The sequence below is a fragment of the Thalassophryne amazonica genome, chromosome 13 (assembly GCF_902500255.1).
Source record: "Thalassophryne amazonica chromosome 13, fThaAma1.1, whole genome shotgun sequence".
Lineage (NCBI taxonomy): Eukaryota > Metazoa > Chordata > Actinopteri > Batrachoidiformes > Batrachoididae > Thalassophryne > Thalassophryne amazonica.
The window spans coordinates 16,798,716-16,814,503 of record NC_047115.1 but is presented as its reverse complement, the minus strand read 5'-3'; the positions used below and the strand labels follow the sequence as shown (position 1 = coordinate 16,814,503).

The 15,788-nt window shown below is 40.6% G+C and overlaps 3 protein-coding genes across 4 annotated transcripts in view; 1 reads left to right on the top strand and 2 right to left on the bottom strand.

Moving 5' to 3' along the window:
• ddx43 (DEAD (Asp-Glu-Ala-Asp) box polypeptide 43) overlaps positions 1-4,131 on the top strand; it is a 58,055-nt gene extending 53,924 nt beyond the window's left edge. Inside the window, exons 13-16 of the mRNA XM_034185464.1 lie at positions 1,540-1,649; positions 1,774-1,912; positions 2,344-2,431; positions 3,355-4,131. Of these exons, the coding sequence (XP_034041355.1) occupies positions 1,540-1,649; positions 1,774-1,912; positions 2,344-2,431; positions 3,355-3,516 (499 nt within the window). The 3' untranslated portion in view covers positions 3,517-4,131. The remainder of the gene's footprint in view (positions 1-1,539; positions 1,650-1,773; positions 1,913-2,343; positions 2,432-3,354) is intronic.
• A 1,366-nt stretch (positions 4,132-5,497) lies between these two features.
• cgas (cyclic GMP-AMP synthase) lies at positions 5,498-12,542 on the bottom strand. The gene is given in 8 exon segments (XM_034185463.1): positions 5,498-6,082; positions 8,224-8,323; positions 8,691-8,918; positions 10,072-10,288; positions 11,510-11,564; positions 11,566-11,734; positions 11,851-12,049; positions 12,162-12,542. Coding segments are annotated over 8 exon segments (1,683 nt in total). The 3' UTR covers positions 5,498-5,748.
• A 428-nt stretch (positions 12,543-12,970) lies between these two features.
• Positions 12,971-15,788, bottom strand: part of eef1a1a (eukaryotic translation elongation factor 1 alpha 1a) — a 33,638-nt gene continuing 30,820 nt past the window's right edge. For both annotated transcript variants that reach the window (XM_034185403.1, XM_034185404.1), the window contains exons 7-8: positions 13,845-14,079; positions 12,971-13,753 (exon numbers count right to left, since the gene is read on the bottom strand). In XM_034185403.1, coding sequence (XP_034041294.1) covers positions 13,629-13,753; positions 13,845-14,079 — 360 coding nt within the window. In that variant the 3' untranslated portion in view covers positions 12,971-13,628. The remainder of the gene's footprint in view (positions 13,754-13,844; positions 14,080-15,788) is intronic.

Genomic DNA, 15,788 nt, shown 5'->3' with positions numbered 1-15,788 from the left:
TTGCAGATTTTCCCCTGAGCAAAACAGGTTTGTGTCATCTGCAAAGAGCACAATTTTAACCATATGAGACTTTACATAAATCATTAATGTATAAAATAAATAATTTTGGGCCCAACACAGAACCCTGTGGTAGCCCACAAATGATGTCCAGATATGAAGAACAGTATTCCCTGAGTTTAACAAACTGCTTTTGGTTTTGTAATAGCTTTTAATCCAACTCAGAGCATCTCCTCTGATCCCATACAGTTCCAACTTTTGAAATAATATATTGTGATCAATTGTGTCAAAAGCCTTAAGTCAATAAATAAACCTGCAACTATTACCCTTTGGTCCACATGTTTATTGATCTCTTCTGTGGAATCGAGCAATGCCAGTATCGTGGACCTTTTTGCTCTAAAACCATATTGACTTTCATCAAGCAAGTTGTCGATCTATAAATTTATCCAGTCTGCTGTTGTAAAGTTTTTCCAGTCTCTTTGAAAATTGTAACAGTAGAGACACAAGCCTGTAGTTAGTAAAAAGATGCTTGCTGCCAGATTTGAATAAAGGTATCACTTTTGCCACTTTCATACTGTTGGGAACAATCCCAGTTTGAAATGATTTGTTAAAAATATATGATAATGGTTTTGCGATTTCAGTAATTATTTGCTTTACTAATCAAATGTTCTTTATAGAGCACAACTTTGAAATGGCAAAGCTGTGGATTTTTGTTTTTTATTAAATTCTCACTATGCTGTAAGAGCCAACACTGCATTAGAGCTGCAATGATTGACAAATTAAATTAACTATTGATAATAGATTGTTTTGATACATTTTCAACATTCCCCGATTTCAGCTATTTAACTTGATGATTTTTTTTTTTTTGTCTGTTTTACTTATTTCTTTACTTTTAATGTGGCAGTGAACTGAATATCTTTGGGCTGTGGATATAAAAACATTTGAAGGCATCATTGTCAGCACTGGAAAACATTAACTTATTTTCTTTCTTTTTCGCAGGTTTGATATTTTTATGGATCTAACAACTACTCTGTTAATCAAAAAAATAATCTATCAATTAATCAATCCAGAATTCGATAGACATTGCTACATGCAATGTCATTTTTGTATACCATATTTTCTGGAGTATAAGTTGCACTGGAGTATAGGGCGCATCTTTCAAAAAATGCCTCTTGAGGAGGAAAAACCCAGTCGCACCAGAGTATCAGTCACAGGGCCTCCCAAACTGGTTAAAAAAACAAAACTGATTTATACTCCAGAAAATATAGTCAATGAAGCTGCAATAATGGTTCAGGCCTGTCTGCATCTTTGTTTTTTCAAACTGCACTAGGTTCCTCCCATGACTGAAGACTTGCAAGTTTTTATGACATATTTATCATAAAATGTTGCACTTGTTTTGTAATTGTCTAGTTGGTGGAGGTTGTAACCAGCATATGATCACTTCGTCTATCACATCCTTTCTAAACATTTGATAATGTGTGTGTCTGGTGAGCTGAGGTGTCTATCGGCACGTGTGCTGTGTGTCTTTGGATCCATGCTCAGGGCTGATGACCTGTCCAGTGACCTGTGTCTTCACGGTCTGGCAGTTCAGAGTCTCCACGGTGACCGTGAGCAGTGTGACCGAGAAGAAGCGCTCAAGGACTTCAAGGAGAGTATGCATCAGTAAAGTTCATGATTTCAGAAACTGATTTTATCTTGTCATCATGTCTTCCCGTTACTGTCAAACATCTCGTGTTTGGACTGACTCCATAAATTAGCTATATTTTGTTCTTTCAGGTCGGGTTCGTATTCTGGTAGCTACAGACTTGGCGTCTCGAGGGCTAGATGTCCATGACATCACACACGTGTTCAACTACGATTTTCCACGAAACATAGAGGAGTATGTCCATCGTGTGGGTCGCACTGGACGAGCAGGGTAAGGGTGCGCACGTGTGTTCGATCACAAAAACCACTGAATTCTACATTCATGTGTTTAGTTGCTCAGTTCTCAACCTTGTACCTCTTTGACATGAGTATCAGCTTTGGGGCGGAGTTGAAAGGAGGCAGAATTGATGTCTATCATAAAATTAGTCTTTAAATTCTGAAAAATTATTCGTGGTGGCAAAGTGGTTAGCCATCTTGGTTTCAGTGGGGAACGTTCCCAGTTCAAACCCCACCCCTGCCACATTTCTCCATGTAGTGTGGAGTTGCGTCAGGAAGGGCATCCGGTGTAAAACTTGTGCCAGTTCAACATGTAGATCCACATTGGATCTGCTGTGGTGACTCGGAGTGAAAAACCAGGGAACAGCCTAAGGGACTTGCATTTTGACTTTTGGTTGATCGGTTGATTTGTGATGTATCTTGCAGACGTTCTGGAGTTGCAGTTACCCTGGTAACAAGACAAGACTGGAAGATGGCCCCTGAACTGATTCCCATCCTGGAGAGAGCTGGACAGGTTGATCATACATACACTTAACTTCTCTCTCTCCTTCTAAATGCAACTCTCACATTTTATTAATTCTTTTTCAATCCAGAACTCAACTCTTCAGAGTGAGAGTTGGATTAATAGGCTTTCTTATTCAGCTTTTATTTCTTAATATCATCCTGCTATCTTCTGTTATATATTCTAAATACAGCTGGGAAAAACTTGTTGCATTATCACACATTACTGCTGGTGTTTTGTGTCCAGAGGTGACGTGCTGTGCTCTCTCGCAGTGAGGGACGTTGGACATCGTGTCTAATCAGGAAGTGTGCTCACTTTTGTGCAGTTAAGGGGGTGTTAAGTGGTATGAAGACCCTGTGTTCAATGTTAGTCGTGCGCTGTTCCCCACATGCATGTGGAGTTGCTTCAGGAAACTTGCTGCAAAACATGCAGTTCAATACCAGATCTCCTGTGGCAACCCCAAGCACAATGGGAGGCACCAAAAGAACTTGGCTAATGTTAGAGACTAGAACTGGAGAACGTCTTTGCTGCCAAGTGTTAAGTATTTTAAATATAATGCAGTGTTAAAATAACCACACCTGCATGAGGGCGTGTGTGTGCACATACATGAGCTTTTGAAAAGACCGGAAGTTACCTTTGACCACATGTGATGCATGTGCACGCTGATGTCCGCTAGATGTCTTGTAAATCAGTCCAGAGGTGTTATCAGGTTACAAAAAGTGTTTTCAGTTTTAGAAGTGTTTATTTCTCACTAGCTTTTACATAATATATGAGGAACATGTTAGATGTACACAAACGCGGTGGTTTTGGAGTGGATTCCTCCATGTTGAATTAGCAGCCAGAGAGAGACCAGCCAGTGATGTCACAGTGTGCTGTGTGCTTTTGGGTGGCGAGCTGCAGTAAAGTCCATGTCATGTTTGTGAACTCCATTTCAGGATGTCCCTGAGGAGCTCATCCTCATGGCAGAGAGATACGAAAAGAACAAGCAGGAGAAGGAGATGAGCGGCCCAAGAGGAGGAAGGGGGCGTGGTGGAGGAGGTGGTCGGAAAGATGGGTGGAGAGGCGGTAGAGATAGAGACCAAAACTGGGGCTTCTAGAGTGGTTTCATTGTAAGTCTTCAGATGTAAAGATTTAGATAATGTCGGACAAATCAGTGGTTCCCAACCTCGTCCTCAAAGAAGCAAAACTCTGCACATGTTCAACTGTTTCCCGGTCCACCTGTGCCAGATTAGCAAAGTCTGGTATCTTCAAGTTCTTTATTACTACTATTACTATACTTAAACATTCACAACATAAAACACTTCAAGGAAAGTAGAGGTTTACAAACGTACAATTACCAATACAGGAATAAGCTGTTTATTCAGATTTGAAACCTTTTTTTACTTTTTGTTTTCATAAACAAGATAGAGCAGGAGCACAATCCTTCTGAATCGTCTCTTTACCAAGTAGACTTTTATTTTACTGTGCAATCCCTGCAGTTTAACTTTCCCCCTATTATTTGAGTGAGGTTTATTTTTGAGCATATTAATTTGATTACCCATTATAAAGACCGCTAGCTAGATTTGTTAGAAAACCTGTTTCAGACCAATTGTACAGTGTCTAATATCAGAAGTCTGCATAAAGCTTTGTGTATATAATAAATCCTTTTAAATGACTTTGGGCTATTGCTTTGGTTTGTTAGCATATTGAAATATGATGGATTTTAACACACTGGGTGGGCACAGCTAACCAAAAAGTTAGCTTTGATAACTGTTAATCTGCTAACTAAAAAGTTAACTTTTAGAAAGCTAAACTGATAAACCTCTAAAAAAAAATTTAGCGCAAGTTACAGCTAAAAGCTAAACTTATAGCTTTTAGTATTGATTCCAGTACAGTGTGATTCAGCACGTAGCGAATGTGTGGCAGTTTTGCACTCCCATGCAGTAGGTGGCAGTGTGAATACCAATTGCCACACATTCAGTATAAGGGCTGAAAAACAGAATTTTCACTTTTCAAATTGCCTTTTTTTTTTTTTGTTTTTTTTTTTTACAAAAAGACATTTACAAACCCAAATTTGTGAAAAACACACAGTACCACTGACGGGAAACTCATTTTCCCATAATGCCTTTTAGTATGTGTCTGTAAATGCTTAGATCTTCAAAATTAGTGCATTACTTTAAAACATAAAGCTGATATTTTCACTTTCTAAAAATGACAGAGGTGACATTAATTTCAATAACTTGTCTGGAACTAGTTTGTTTAAAATTTTAACCATAAGTCAAAACTGCTTTGCTGTCCATGTCTCCTGTGACACATCTGCAAGACTGCATGGCTGTGAGAATAATTTTTTTCTTCTTTTCCTTTCTCACTGGGAGCCAGGTCTCCTCTCAGCTGTCTTTGCTACAAAACACATAGCAGACAGGAACTAAAATGTATGATTTTACAAATGTTTTTAATTAAGCTTTATTCACTATGCCCTCAAAAAGATGTTAGTGATCTAAACGTTATCGGAACTAAATTTAGTGGAAGTTAATTGGTCCACTGATGGTTTTCAAGGTTAGCTGAAAAGCTAATCGGCTAACAAAAAGTTAGCTTCATAATTAGCAGTTAGCGGAACTGTGCCCATCACTGGATGCCATAAATCTACAATGCATCTTGACTAAGGTACGGTAATCTGTTTGTAAAAGATTGACATGTAGTGACGTAAATGTGCACATTTACCTTTGCAAGGATCCTGTCTATTACTAGACGCTGACGTATTCTTAATTTTCCGTTTTAGTAGTTTCAGCATTTTGCACAGGGTTATATTAAAATAGCCCTGGCTCTGATGGCATCTTAAATTAATCCTTGTAATATTGCACAAATTGACATTTTCCTGCACGAAGCGGCAAAGGTTGATGATTTTTGACGGCAAGTGGCGTTGTGGTGTGCAGCTACTGCGCTCACACAGAGGTGGTGGAGTTTGTCCGTCAACCTCTCATGAAAATGATGGAATATCTGGTTTTCAGTCTGCTGCTTACTCCTGACGTGAACGCAGCTTTGGGGGTTTACTTATTAAACACCTGCTGACACTTCTATAAAGAGAAGTTTTTTTTTTTTAAACAATTTTTATTAAAAGGTTTCCACGGGGTTTACTCCCAAACAGAACTGCCATTTCATTATATAATTATTAAGAGTTCTGCAATACCATTTACACCTATTCTAACATCCATACAAAATTCTCGAGGATAATCTTTAGTAACACTTTAGGTACTGTTTCAGGAAACCTGAATAATTCCCAAACCCACAGCAGCAAAAAAAAAAATAGAGAAAACAAGCATAAACAAACTTAAGATTAGCGCTTCCCAAACTTATTGATCAAAAATCGGGAAGCCGTTTTCCCGTTCCTCCCTGATTCTGTGAGCTAGAGACTCACAGGTTTTTGGTTTCATACCAGACAACAGGTTCTGATTTGGAATGAATAAGTTCTTGAGGGCACCCTCCTTCAGATAGTCCTCAAAGTCCATGAGAAGCAGCTGTAAGCACTGGCTCAGGTTGGAGGCGTCCCAGTCGCTGTCCTTCGTTCTCGAGCAGCAGGCGTGGAGGAGTGCCGTCTTTCCAAGGTAGGAGCAGAACCTTTCAAAGGACTTGTCCTGATTCTTCAGCAGACCAAGAAGGTGCTTGAGGAGCTTCAAACAGTCTTTTCTGTATGAAAGAGGGGGAAAGTGGCTTTTATCCATTCTCAAGTAATTTAAAGATGACATAACGGACAACAGTTAAGCTAATCCTTGAAGCTCTCATTTTTGTTAGCATATTTTCTAGTAACCTAAACCATTAGCGAACCAAATAGCTGACTTGTAGCTAGCAGAACTAAAGTTTGTGGAAGCTAATTTAAAAAAAAAAAAAAAAACGTTTTCTCGAATGTTTTATACACGAATCCGATAATGAAATAACATTGAGCCACAATAAAAACTACCTTGGGGAGATGCAGGACAATGTAAATGCATTAGATTATTCAGATTGTGTAGTTTTTAGTTCTGTTGCTTTTAATTGGGCAGCACAGTCTCGTTTGAGGGCAGGCGCTAAGTGATGTGGCGACTGCCTCTCCCCGACAATGTAGAGATCCAGAGGGGCTAAGTTCAGAAGTACTTCTAAAGCTGCTGTCGGTGTTGTCCTGAGTCTTAATATGAGTCAGCATAACCCTCGCAGCTCCAAGATCCACTCTGGTTCACCAAACTATCGCAGCATAACTTAGCATGGGTCTTAACACCTGAGTGTAGCTCCATCATCACATTGGGATTAACTCCCCATCTTCGTCCGACAATACGACGACACTGTTGTAAACTGAGAATTGCCTTTTGATATTTCTCAGTTGTCTGTCTCTTCCAGTTAAGTTTATCTAGACACCAAGGAACTTGACCCACTCAGATAGTCTTAGCTTGATACTGCCCAATTTTGGTTGTTAGATAAAATTTGGTTCTCTTATTTGTGAAAAGGATCATAACTGTTTTGTGTGGATTCACAGACAAACTGTTGGACACACACCACTTCTCTACTATCCTGAGAGCATTTTGCATGAGTTTTGAAACAGTCCTCAAACAAAATTCCTCACTAAAGATCGCTAAACCGTCTGCATAGCTACCCTTTGGTGTACAGTCTGAGATTATTTAACTCGGTGAGAACGCTGTCCACAACAAGTAATCAGCAAAGAGGAGAGAGAACCTCTCCTTGAGGACACTTGGGCTTCATTGCCATTGTACTGTCACCAAGTGAAGTTGTTGCCCTTCTACATTGAAGCATGGCACCAATCCATCTGGTGACAGTGCTGTTCACGTTTGGACTGCAGAGCTACTTTGATAGAATCAACCATTAATGGTCCCTAAATATAAAGAACACAACCTATTCTTTACAATCAACGAGATGGGGTTCTCTCAGTTCTTATAGCAAGATCACGCAGGGTAGTCGGTGGAAAACCCTGCATGATATGCACGCTGCCTTACATTGAGTGGTGACCTTTTAAAGACACCATCTATGACATCTATGGTGTCCATAAAAGGTCACCACTCAATCTAATACTCTAAACGTATGTTACATTCAAAAGACTCAACACAATAAAGCCCCTATTTCTGGAAAAAGTGCCTTCATACCATTACCTCAGTAATTTGAGTCAATTACACATCTTGGCCTATACCACAGCAGAGCTAGGCTAATCTTTTGGGCTAAATGAAACTATCAGATGGTTTTCCTGGTGTATGGTGCTGGTAAATTAATTGCTCATAGAATGTGAATATATACTGCCTACAGCTGTGATGTTAAAAATGAATTTAAAGATGCATTTTCAACATTAGTAACATCATCTCAGCAGTCACAAAGGGGGCCGCCATGGCTGTGACTTTAACTCTGGTACAAGCATCCCAGCTCAACGGAATGTTGAAGGCATTTTTCCTCCAAGCTAGAGGTCGGAATCTCCGAACTTCTGAGGGTCCTGAAAGCAGCGTTGAATATATTACTTGACTGTGCCAAACTTCAAAGAATTCATCTTGGCAAAAGTCAAGAAATTGGCATTTTGAACCAGACTTGGACCAAATGTGGCACACACCTAGGCCCATTACAGATGGCTGTAGATCTTACCGTTTACCTTTTCACAGGTACCATTACCTACTTAATCCAAATCATAAAATTTAACAAACAGCATCAGGTTAGAGCCAACTGATCACATTTTGTCAGAATTAGTTGGTGCATCATAGGTCAACATCAAATACTCATTTCCTAGTTTTGCAGATCCATCATTGGTGTATCGCGTACGTTGGACCTAAACCTTCTAAACGATGATGATAAAGTCTAACCTGCAGCAGCGTGCTCCGTCTTTTTCGCAGCAGGTTTTGTCTGAACCATGGTTCATCAGTATGGCCTTTTCAACGTGAGAGAACGACACTCGCCAAACATCTGCATGTGGCAAAAGGAAAGATGTTATTGTTCATGAATTGAACATTTTTTCTCACAACAGCAATAATATTCAGTAGCATTGGGGCACTTCTGCTACAGAATAGATATGTCGCCCCAAAATGGTCACTGGTTCCATACTGGTTACCCCCAATGAAAACTTCCTGCCTCTGCCTCATTCATTAAAAAAAAATAAAAAAGCTCAAGTTGACAGGGTTTGTCAAGTGACATTTCTTGAATCCTCTCCAAAATATACTTGCTTACTGGAACAAGCCTCATCATCAGCCATATTTACAGAGATCCTGTAGATTTTTTAAAAATTTATTTTTCAATTCAGTGACTTCTGTTTAATTTTTGTGCACTGAGTTACCGTTAGTTAAGACCCCGTCGTGTTCCACAGTGCCGAGGCCCTCGTATTTTGGGACGAGGTAGTAGTGACTACGCTTGTGTTCCTGTTTTACTTTTCTTCCCAGCCAGCTCTCGATTTTAAATTCATTGCTCGTGAAATCTGGCCAGCTAGACTTAACCATGAGACAGAGAACGACATCGAGAGAGATGGAGACGGGGCAGCCTTTCTTCTTCCTTTCCACCTTCACACCTGCAAAATACACATTCATTCATTCATTAATGTTCAGCGGCTTGTCCGGGTCACGGTGGTAGCAGAGCAAGCAGCTCAACCCACCCACACTTACCTATCCTAGGGCAAAGTCCTGTAACTCTTCCTGGGGGATCCCAAGGTGTTCCCAAGCCAGCTGGGAAATAGTCTCTCCAGCATGTCCTGGGTCTTCCCTGGGGCCTCCTCCTGGATGGATGTGCCTGGAAGACCTACTTAGGGAGACAACCAGGGGGCATCCTCACCAGGTGCCCGAACCACCTCAGCTGGCTCCTTTCGTTGCAAAGAAGTAGCAGCTCTACTCAGAGTCCCTCCCGGGTAATCGAGCTTCTCACTCTCAGCCCCGATACCTGACAGAGGAATCTCATTTCTGCCACTTGTATCCGTGATCTTATTTTTTCAGTCCTTACCCAAAGTTCATGACCATAGGTGAGGATAGGAGCATAAATCGACTGGTAGATTGAGAGCCTCACCTTCAGGCTCAACTCCTTCTTTACCACGACAGATTGGTTTAACGTCTGTAAAATCTCAGATGCTGCTCCAATCGGTCTGTCGATCTCTTGCTCCAGTTTACCCCCACTTGTGAACAAACCCTGAGATACTTAAACTCCTCCACTTGGGGGCAATAGCAGTGGTCGCTTTCTAAAATTCAGGCACTTTTCCAGTTAGGCTCTTCAGAGATCTCAATTTCTCAAATGAAGGCGGTAGAAAATGACTTCTTACAGGAAGTTGGAATAAACACTATAATATACTAACAGTCTGAAATGTCATTGCCTGGGTTGTTGCCACCCAGAACGCGGGAAGGTTCCACAGTGTGTTGGCGGTGGCAAAACTCGGGACCAGCTCATGCTCCTAGAAGTGACCTGGCGGTTGTCCTCAGTGTGGGCAAGTGGAGTAAGTTTAAACTTTTTCCTTCAGTATGTGGCTACAACTCTCAAAGAATGCAAGTTCTGCAACCTGACAATGTGACCGAGTAATTTTTTGGTGTCCGCCATCATATTCACACAGAACTGGAGCCAGAAAATGTGCATCAAACCACCTGGTAGCATTTTTATTTATTTTTGTTATTGTATTTGAACCCACCAGAGATCTCAGAAGAGCTTTGTTGGCACATCATATTATTGTATTGTATATTTACCTTCAAGCTTCTTGATACATTTTTTCACTTCATCCCTGAATTCCTGTAGCATTTCAGAGGCAGATATGATGCCGTTGTTCTTCTCAAACTTTTTCAGAGTACTCTTCCCACGTTTTAATTCCACACTGTAAAAGGCACCATCATCTCTAAATGGTGTGATCTTCACTCGGTCAACAGGAATAGGCAGCATGACATCAAATTCGTCAGGATTGGCAATCTGTCCACCCAAACACAGTGTCATTCAAAAGATAAACACTATTATATGTCCAATGTGCAGTTTCTCACCATTTTGCTCTTACTCCAGACTATTTTACAGACAATAGTGGACATAGTTCAGGGGAACTTCCCACTAGTCCTAGTATTAAGGAGAGCATGTTGAAGTTGTTTGTACCCAAGGCCAAATATGGCCATCGGGTATTGCGAAGGCCTTGCATCCATCCATCTGATTGTCTGTGCTCAGCACAAGTCCAGTTCTATTACTGCCAGGGTCTTCAAATTCAGAGGGAACATTCTTGGGACACAGACCTTGGACAAGTTCAAAGATCTTGACCTATTTTAAGAGGTCAAAAGGTCATATTGTTTCCTCATGTTGTGCTCATACGGCTGAGGGTATTTCAGCATTGCGTTGTATTTATGGTAGGCTATATGTTGCACTAATTTTACAAAAGTGTTACAATTTTAAAAATATATATTTGGATTTTCAATTCAACAAATGTATAGACAACAGTAAAATTAAAGTGATTAATGGTGTATGTCAACAGAATATTTGTAAATTGAACAAAACTGGATTTTTTTTTTTTTTTTTTTTAGCTATTTCAAAGTATTACATCTATTTGTGTACTTTAAAATCAGTTGTAGTATACACCATCAAATAATATAAAGAGGTTAGCAATAGTGGACCCCGGCACTAGGGAACTGTAGGACCAGTGGACCCTGGCACTAGGGCACCCTCAACCTAGTTTAGCTAACAGCTAATTAGCAAAGCTAACTTTTTCGTTGGTGGATAAATCGTTTCAGGAACTCTGAAAACCACTTTGCCTCCACTAAATGTAGTTCAGATAACTTTGAGACAAGCTTTTGAGACATTTTTTAATAGTTTAATGGTCCAAAACACTTACTCCCATTGGACCTTATACACTAAAACAATTGGTGAAATTGGCAGTTTTTTTTAATGATTTCAGCTCTTTTGGTCGGTGTTAAATTTGTATAAAAGCTAGTGAGTGTTAGCTTCACCTAAATGATTTAGCAGTTTTTAGGTTTAGCATTATCACAGTTAGCGGATTAATGATTATCAAAGTTAAATTTTAGATTCGCTGTGCCCACCATTGGATACAGCAGTATTCCACATTTAGTGACCTTGAGAGCAAATACAAACTGATCAAATCTGAGGATTTGAGTTTAATGAAACCTTGAAGGGACATGCAGCAGAATAACTTACCTTTACATTTTCATAGTAACTTCCAGTACGTAGTGGGTTTTCAACTTCTTTAAAGCACAGTGTTATGTTTCAAATGCTCTGTTATAGTGTTTATTATTGAATTAATGGTTGCTGCAGCTTTTGAACGCTCGTTCTTCTTAATCTTCAGCTTTTGTAGTGTTGCAATGAGGATGGAGTCCACAGCCGTTTGTGTCGTCTGAAATTCTCTGGTGATTCTTCCCCGTCAGTGCTTGTTTTCTCTGCAGCTGCTTCATCAGCACGTTGTTCCTGTGTCTCTGCTCCCCATGCAGACGCCTCTGTGGTGTCCTCTGGTGTCTTCCTCTGATTCTTAGTGCCTTCACCAGCGCTTGCGAGTGACTTGGCAGTGTCGACACGCGCTTTAGTTTTGGTCTCTGTGGGGTCTCCTGAAGTATCCTTTGGTTGCTTGTTCATCACCTCCTCGGTGGAAATGTCAAGTGCTTTGGCCTTCTTGACGTGCTCCTGCTTGCCGTGCAGAAGCTTTTGTGGTATCCTTTGGTGTCTTTCTCTGATTCTTAGTGCCTTCACCAGCGCTCGCGAGTGATTTTTCCGTGTCAACACGCGTTTTAGTTTTATTTGTCTCTGCGGGGTCTTTTGAAGTATCCTTTGATGCCATTGGTTGCTTGTTCATTACCTCCTCGGTGGAAATGTCAAGTGATTTGGCCTTGTTGACATGTGCTCCTGCTCGCCGTGCAGAAGCTTTTGTGGTGTCCTTTGGTGTCTTTCTCGGACCCTCTTTTGATCCATCAGCACATGCTTCCGGTGTCTTATTTCTTGCATCATGCACTTTGCGCTTTTCTCTCTGTACAGAAACCTTTCTGATGTCTGGTTCGTCTTCCTCAATTTCTTTCAATTGTTTTTTCGTTTTTTGTTGAACAGCCTGTGCAGCCAGTCGGTTTGTGGTGTGTTTTGTCTTTTCCTGGCCTTTCTTCGGTTTCTGTTCCTCTGCAATGCTGTACTGCTCCTCATCTTTCTTTTGAAACGAGCAGAAGTTCTTGTAGTTCCTCAGATTCATCTTGCATCTTGGTGGCATTGATGTAGACATGCTTCTTCTTGCGAGGTATACCTCTACCAGTCATGATGGAGCAATGACAGAAATTAAACCAAAGTCGAAATTTAATGCCGAGGCATTTCCTCTATCTGTGAGAACACACCTCCTGTACTTTTCAGATTGCATAATACTTCACCAAACGGACCAAAGGCAAACAGCCGTTAAGTTCCTAGATCCTTGAAAGTGAAACAACAACACAGTTTGTGTCCGTATTAGACTCGAGAACTGAATTTGACAAATACTGATTGTGTACACTTCCAGGAAGTGGCTGTTGTTTCTGTTCCCTTGCCGACATCTACATCTTGTGGACAAAAGTATGAATTGCAGGTATTAAATTACTGATTCATCCTTGTCATCTTTGTTTGCAAAATTGAAGATTATATGCAAAAGCATTGGTTTGAACACGTTTAATGTTGCAGAGGCTTAAGCCATCTTACAATAAGGTGCAGCAGCGTATGCCAATTTAAACTTCAACAGTGCAAGTGCAAAGTTAGAACAACCAACCAAAGTGCTCCAAGAGTCAACAGATGGTCCACACAATCAGTCCCATGTTGGACTGTTTCTTTTAAATGCTTTTAAAGCTTTAACACAAGTCACTATATTCTGCTGGACTACTACTTGGAAGAAAATAGTTTTGCCACAGGCTCCTACAGAGCACCATGTGCTTGCAAACAAACACGAAAAGCAAGACAACATGTAGCATGTACAGACTAGGAACTGCACTCTATAGAGCTCAAGAGATGAACAAATACAATACCTCTGCTTGGTCTACATATCACATAAATGTACTGCCATGAACCCATTTAAGATTACACATTGAAAATGATTTGATTTTACAAGTACGCAATGGTAATTTAACGGCTAACTTTGAGTCAGGAGTGCAACCTTAAAGTCAAATTCTAAATGTTCTTTCCTTCGAAAGCTTTTGCGATGCATTGTGATGATTAACCAGTCTTTAATTATCAAGCAGTAGCAGCCAATTGTGGGATGGAGTTGGATGATTGATGTCCTGCCCTGGGAGACCTTGGGGTCGGCAGCGGAGCACAACATTCATTTGTTCCTCTGAGCCTTCTGGGCAGATTTGGTAATTTTACCAGTGGTGGAGACCTTCTTTTCCACACCCTTAATGACACCGACGGCCACAGTCTGACGCATGTCGCGCACTGCAAAACGACCTGCAGGATGAAGAGGAGTAAACATACATGTTTTGGGTCCAGATTTCTTTTGCAGTTCAATAAATCGTCTTGTTTTCACTCTTCATCTTACCCAGTGGAGGGTACTCGGAGAAACTCTCCACACACATGGGCTTGCCAGGAATCATATCCACAATGGCAGCGTCTCCAGATTTCAGGGATTTGGGGTTATCCTCCAGCTTTTTGCCAGAGCGACGGTCAATTTTTTCCTTGAGCTCTGCAAATTTGCAGGCAATGTGAGCGGTGTGACAGTCGAGCACAGGAGCATATCCAGCACTGATCTGGCCTGGGTGATTGAGGATGATCACCTATAAAGCAAAGAGTGAGCATGATTTACGAACTGACACAAGGTTTTCATTTTTGTCAGGAGTCTAAGTTACATGGCCCTCAGTAACCGGAGTGGTCTAGCTTCATCGACAAGAAGTCAACAGTTGACATTCTAAGCTCTGAAATCTCAATCAATAAAGTATAAATATGGGTAATGCTTCTTTGCAGGCTGTGTTTATTTTTACAAAGTTGAGTTTGGACATACTTTCCCTTTCCATTTCATGGGAAAGTGTATCCAAACTTTTGACTGGTAGCCTACCTGGGGATCCTCAAGATGTTACAGGACACCCCTCCCCAGTTATACACAGGTGCTGTACAAAATGGTGGACGTCTTCCTTGTGAATTCTGGCAATCAGGCATGTGTTCCGCCTCTTATTCTGCTCAATGTTTCCACAGACTAGGTGATGGGTATTGAGTCCAGTGTTTTGGGTGCCGCTGTATATGACAGTTGACTTGGGACTATCGTGGATCAAAACTAAAATCCAGGCTTTCAAAGACTTCTGGACCCATCAACCTAAAGTGTATGTGTTTGCACTGAAATAGTCAAAACTTGTTGAAATATCAGTAAAGACATCAATGTTTCTGGGACCTTGGAAGACCCAATCCCTCATCACCTTTGCAAGAAAACACAGGTCCACTGTCTTCCTATTGCTTCCAGTCATCTAATCTATAAATATAAAAGGCAATCTATGTATGTATGTGGCACGGTTTGTGTTCGCTATGCACAGCCACACAAATTAAGCAACTGACACTGGCGCCCTTATTTTCACAGTTCACATGGTACTCAAGTCAAGTAGCAAGCATCACACTTTACTTACTACAGTAGTGTTCAGAATAATAGTACTGCTATGTGACGAAAAAGATTAATCCAGGTTTTGAGTATATTTCTTATTGTTACATGGGAAACAAGGCACCAGTAGATTCTCACAAATCCAAAAAGACAAAGCATTCATGATATGCACACTCTTAAGGCTATGAAATTGGGCAATTAGTTAAAAAAAAAAGTAGAAAAGCGGGTGTTCACAATAATAGTAGCATCTGCTGTTGATGCTACAAACTCAAAACTATTATGTTCAAACTCCTTTTTTAGCAATCCTGTGAATCACTAAACTAGTATTTAGTTATATAACCACAGTTTTTCATGATTTCTTCACATCTGCGAGGCATTCATTTTATTGGTTTGGAACCAAGTTTTTGCTTGTTTACTAGTGTGCTTGGAGTCATTGTCTTGTTGAAACACCCATTTCAAGGGCATGTCCTCTTCAGTATAAGGCAACATGACCTCTTCAAGTATTTTGACATATCCAAACTGATCCATGATACCTGGTATGCGATATATAGGCCCAACACCATAGTAGGAGAAACATGCCCATATCATGATGCTTGCACCACCATGCTTCACTGTCTTCACTGTGAACTGTGGCTTGAATTCAGAGTTTGGGGGTCATCTCACAAACTGTCTGTGGCCCTTGGACCCAAAAAGAAACTATTTTACTCTCATCAGTCCACAAAACATTCCTCCATTTCTCTTTAGGACAGTTGATGTGTTCTTTGGCAAATTGTAACCTCTTCTGCACATGTCTTTTATTTAACAGAGGGACTTTGCGGGGGATTCTTGCACATAAATTGGCTTCACACAGGCGTCTAACTGTCACAACACTTACAGGTAACTCCAGACTGTCTTTGATCA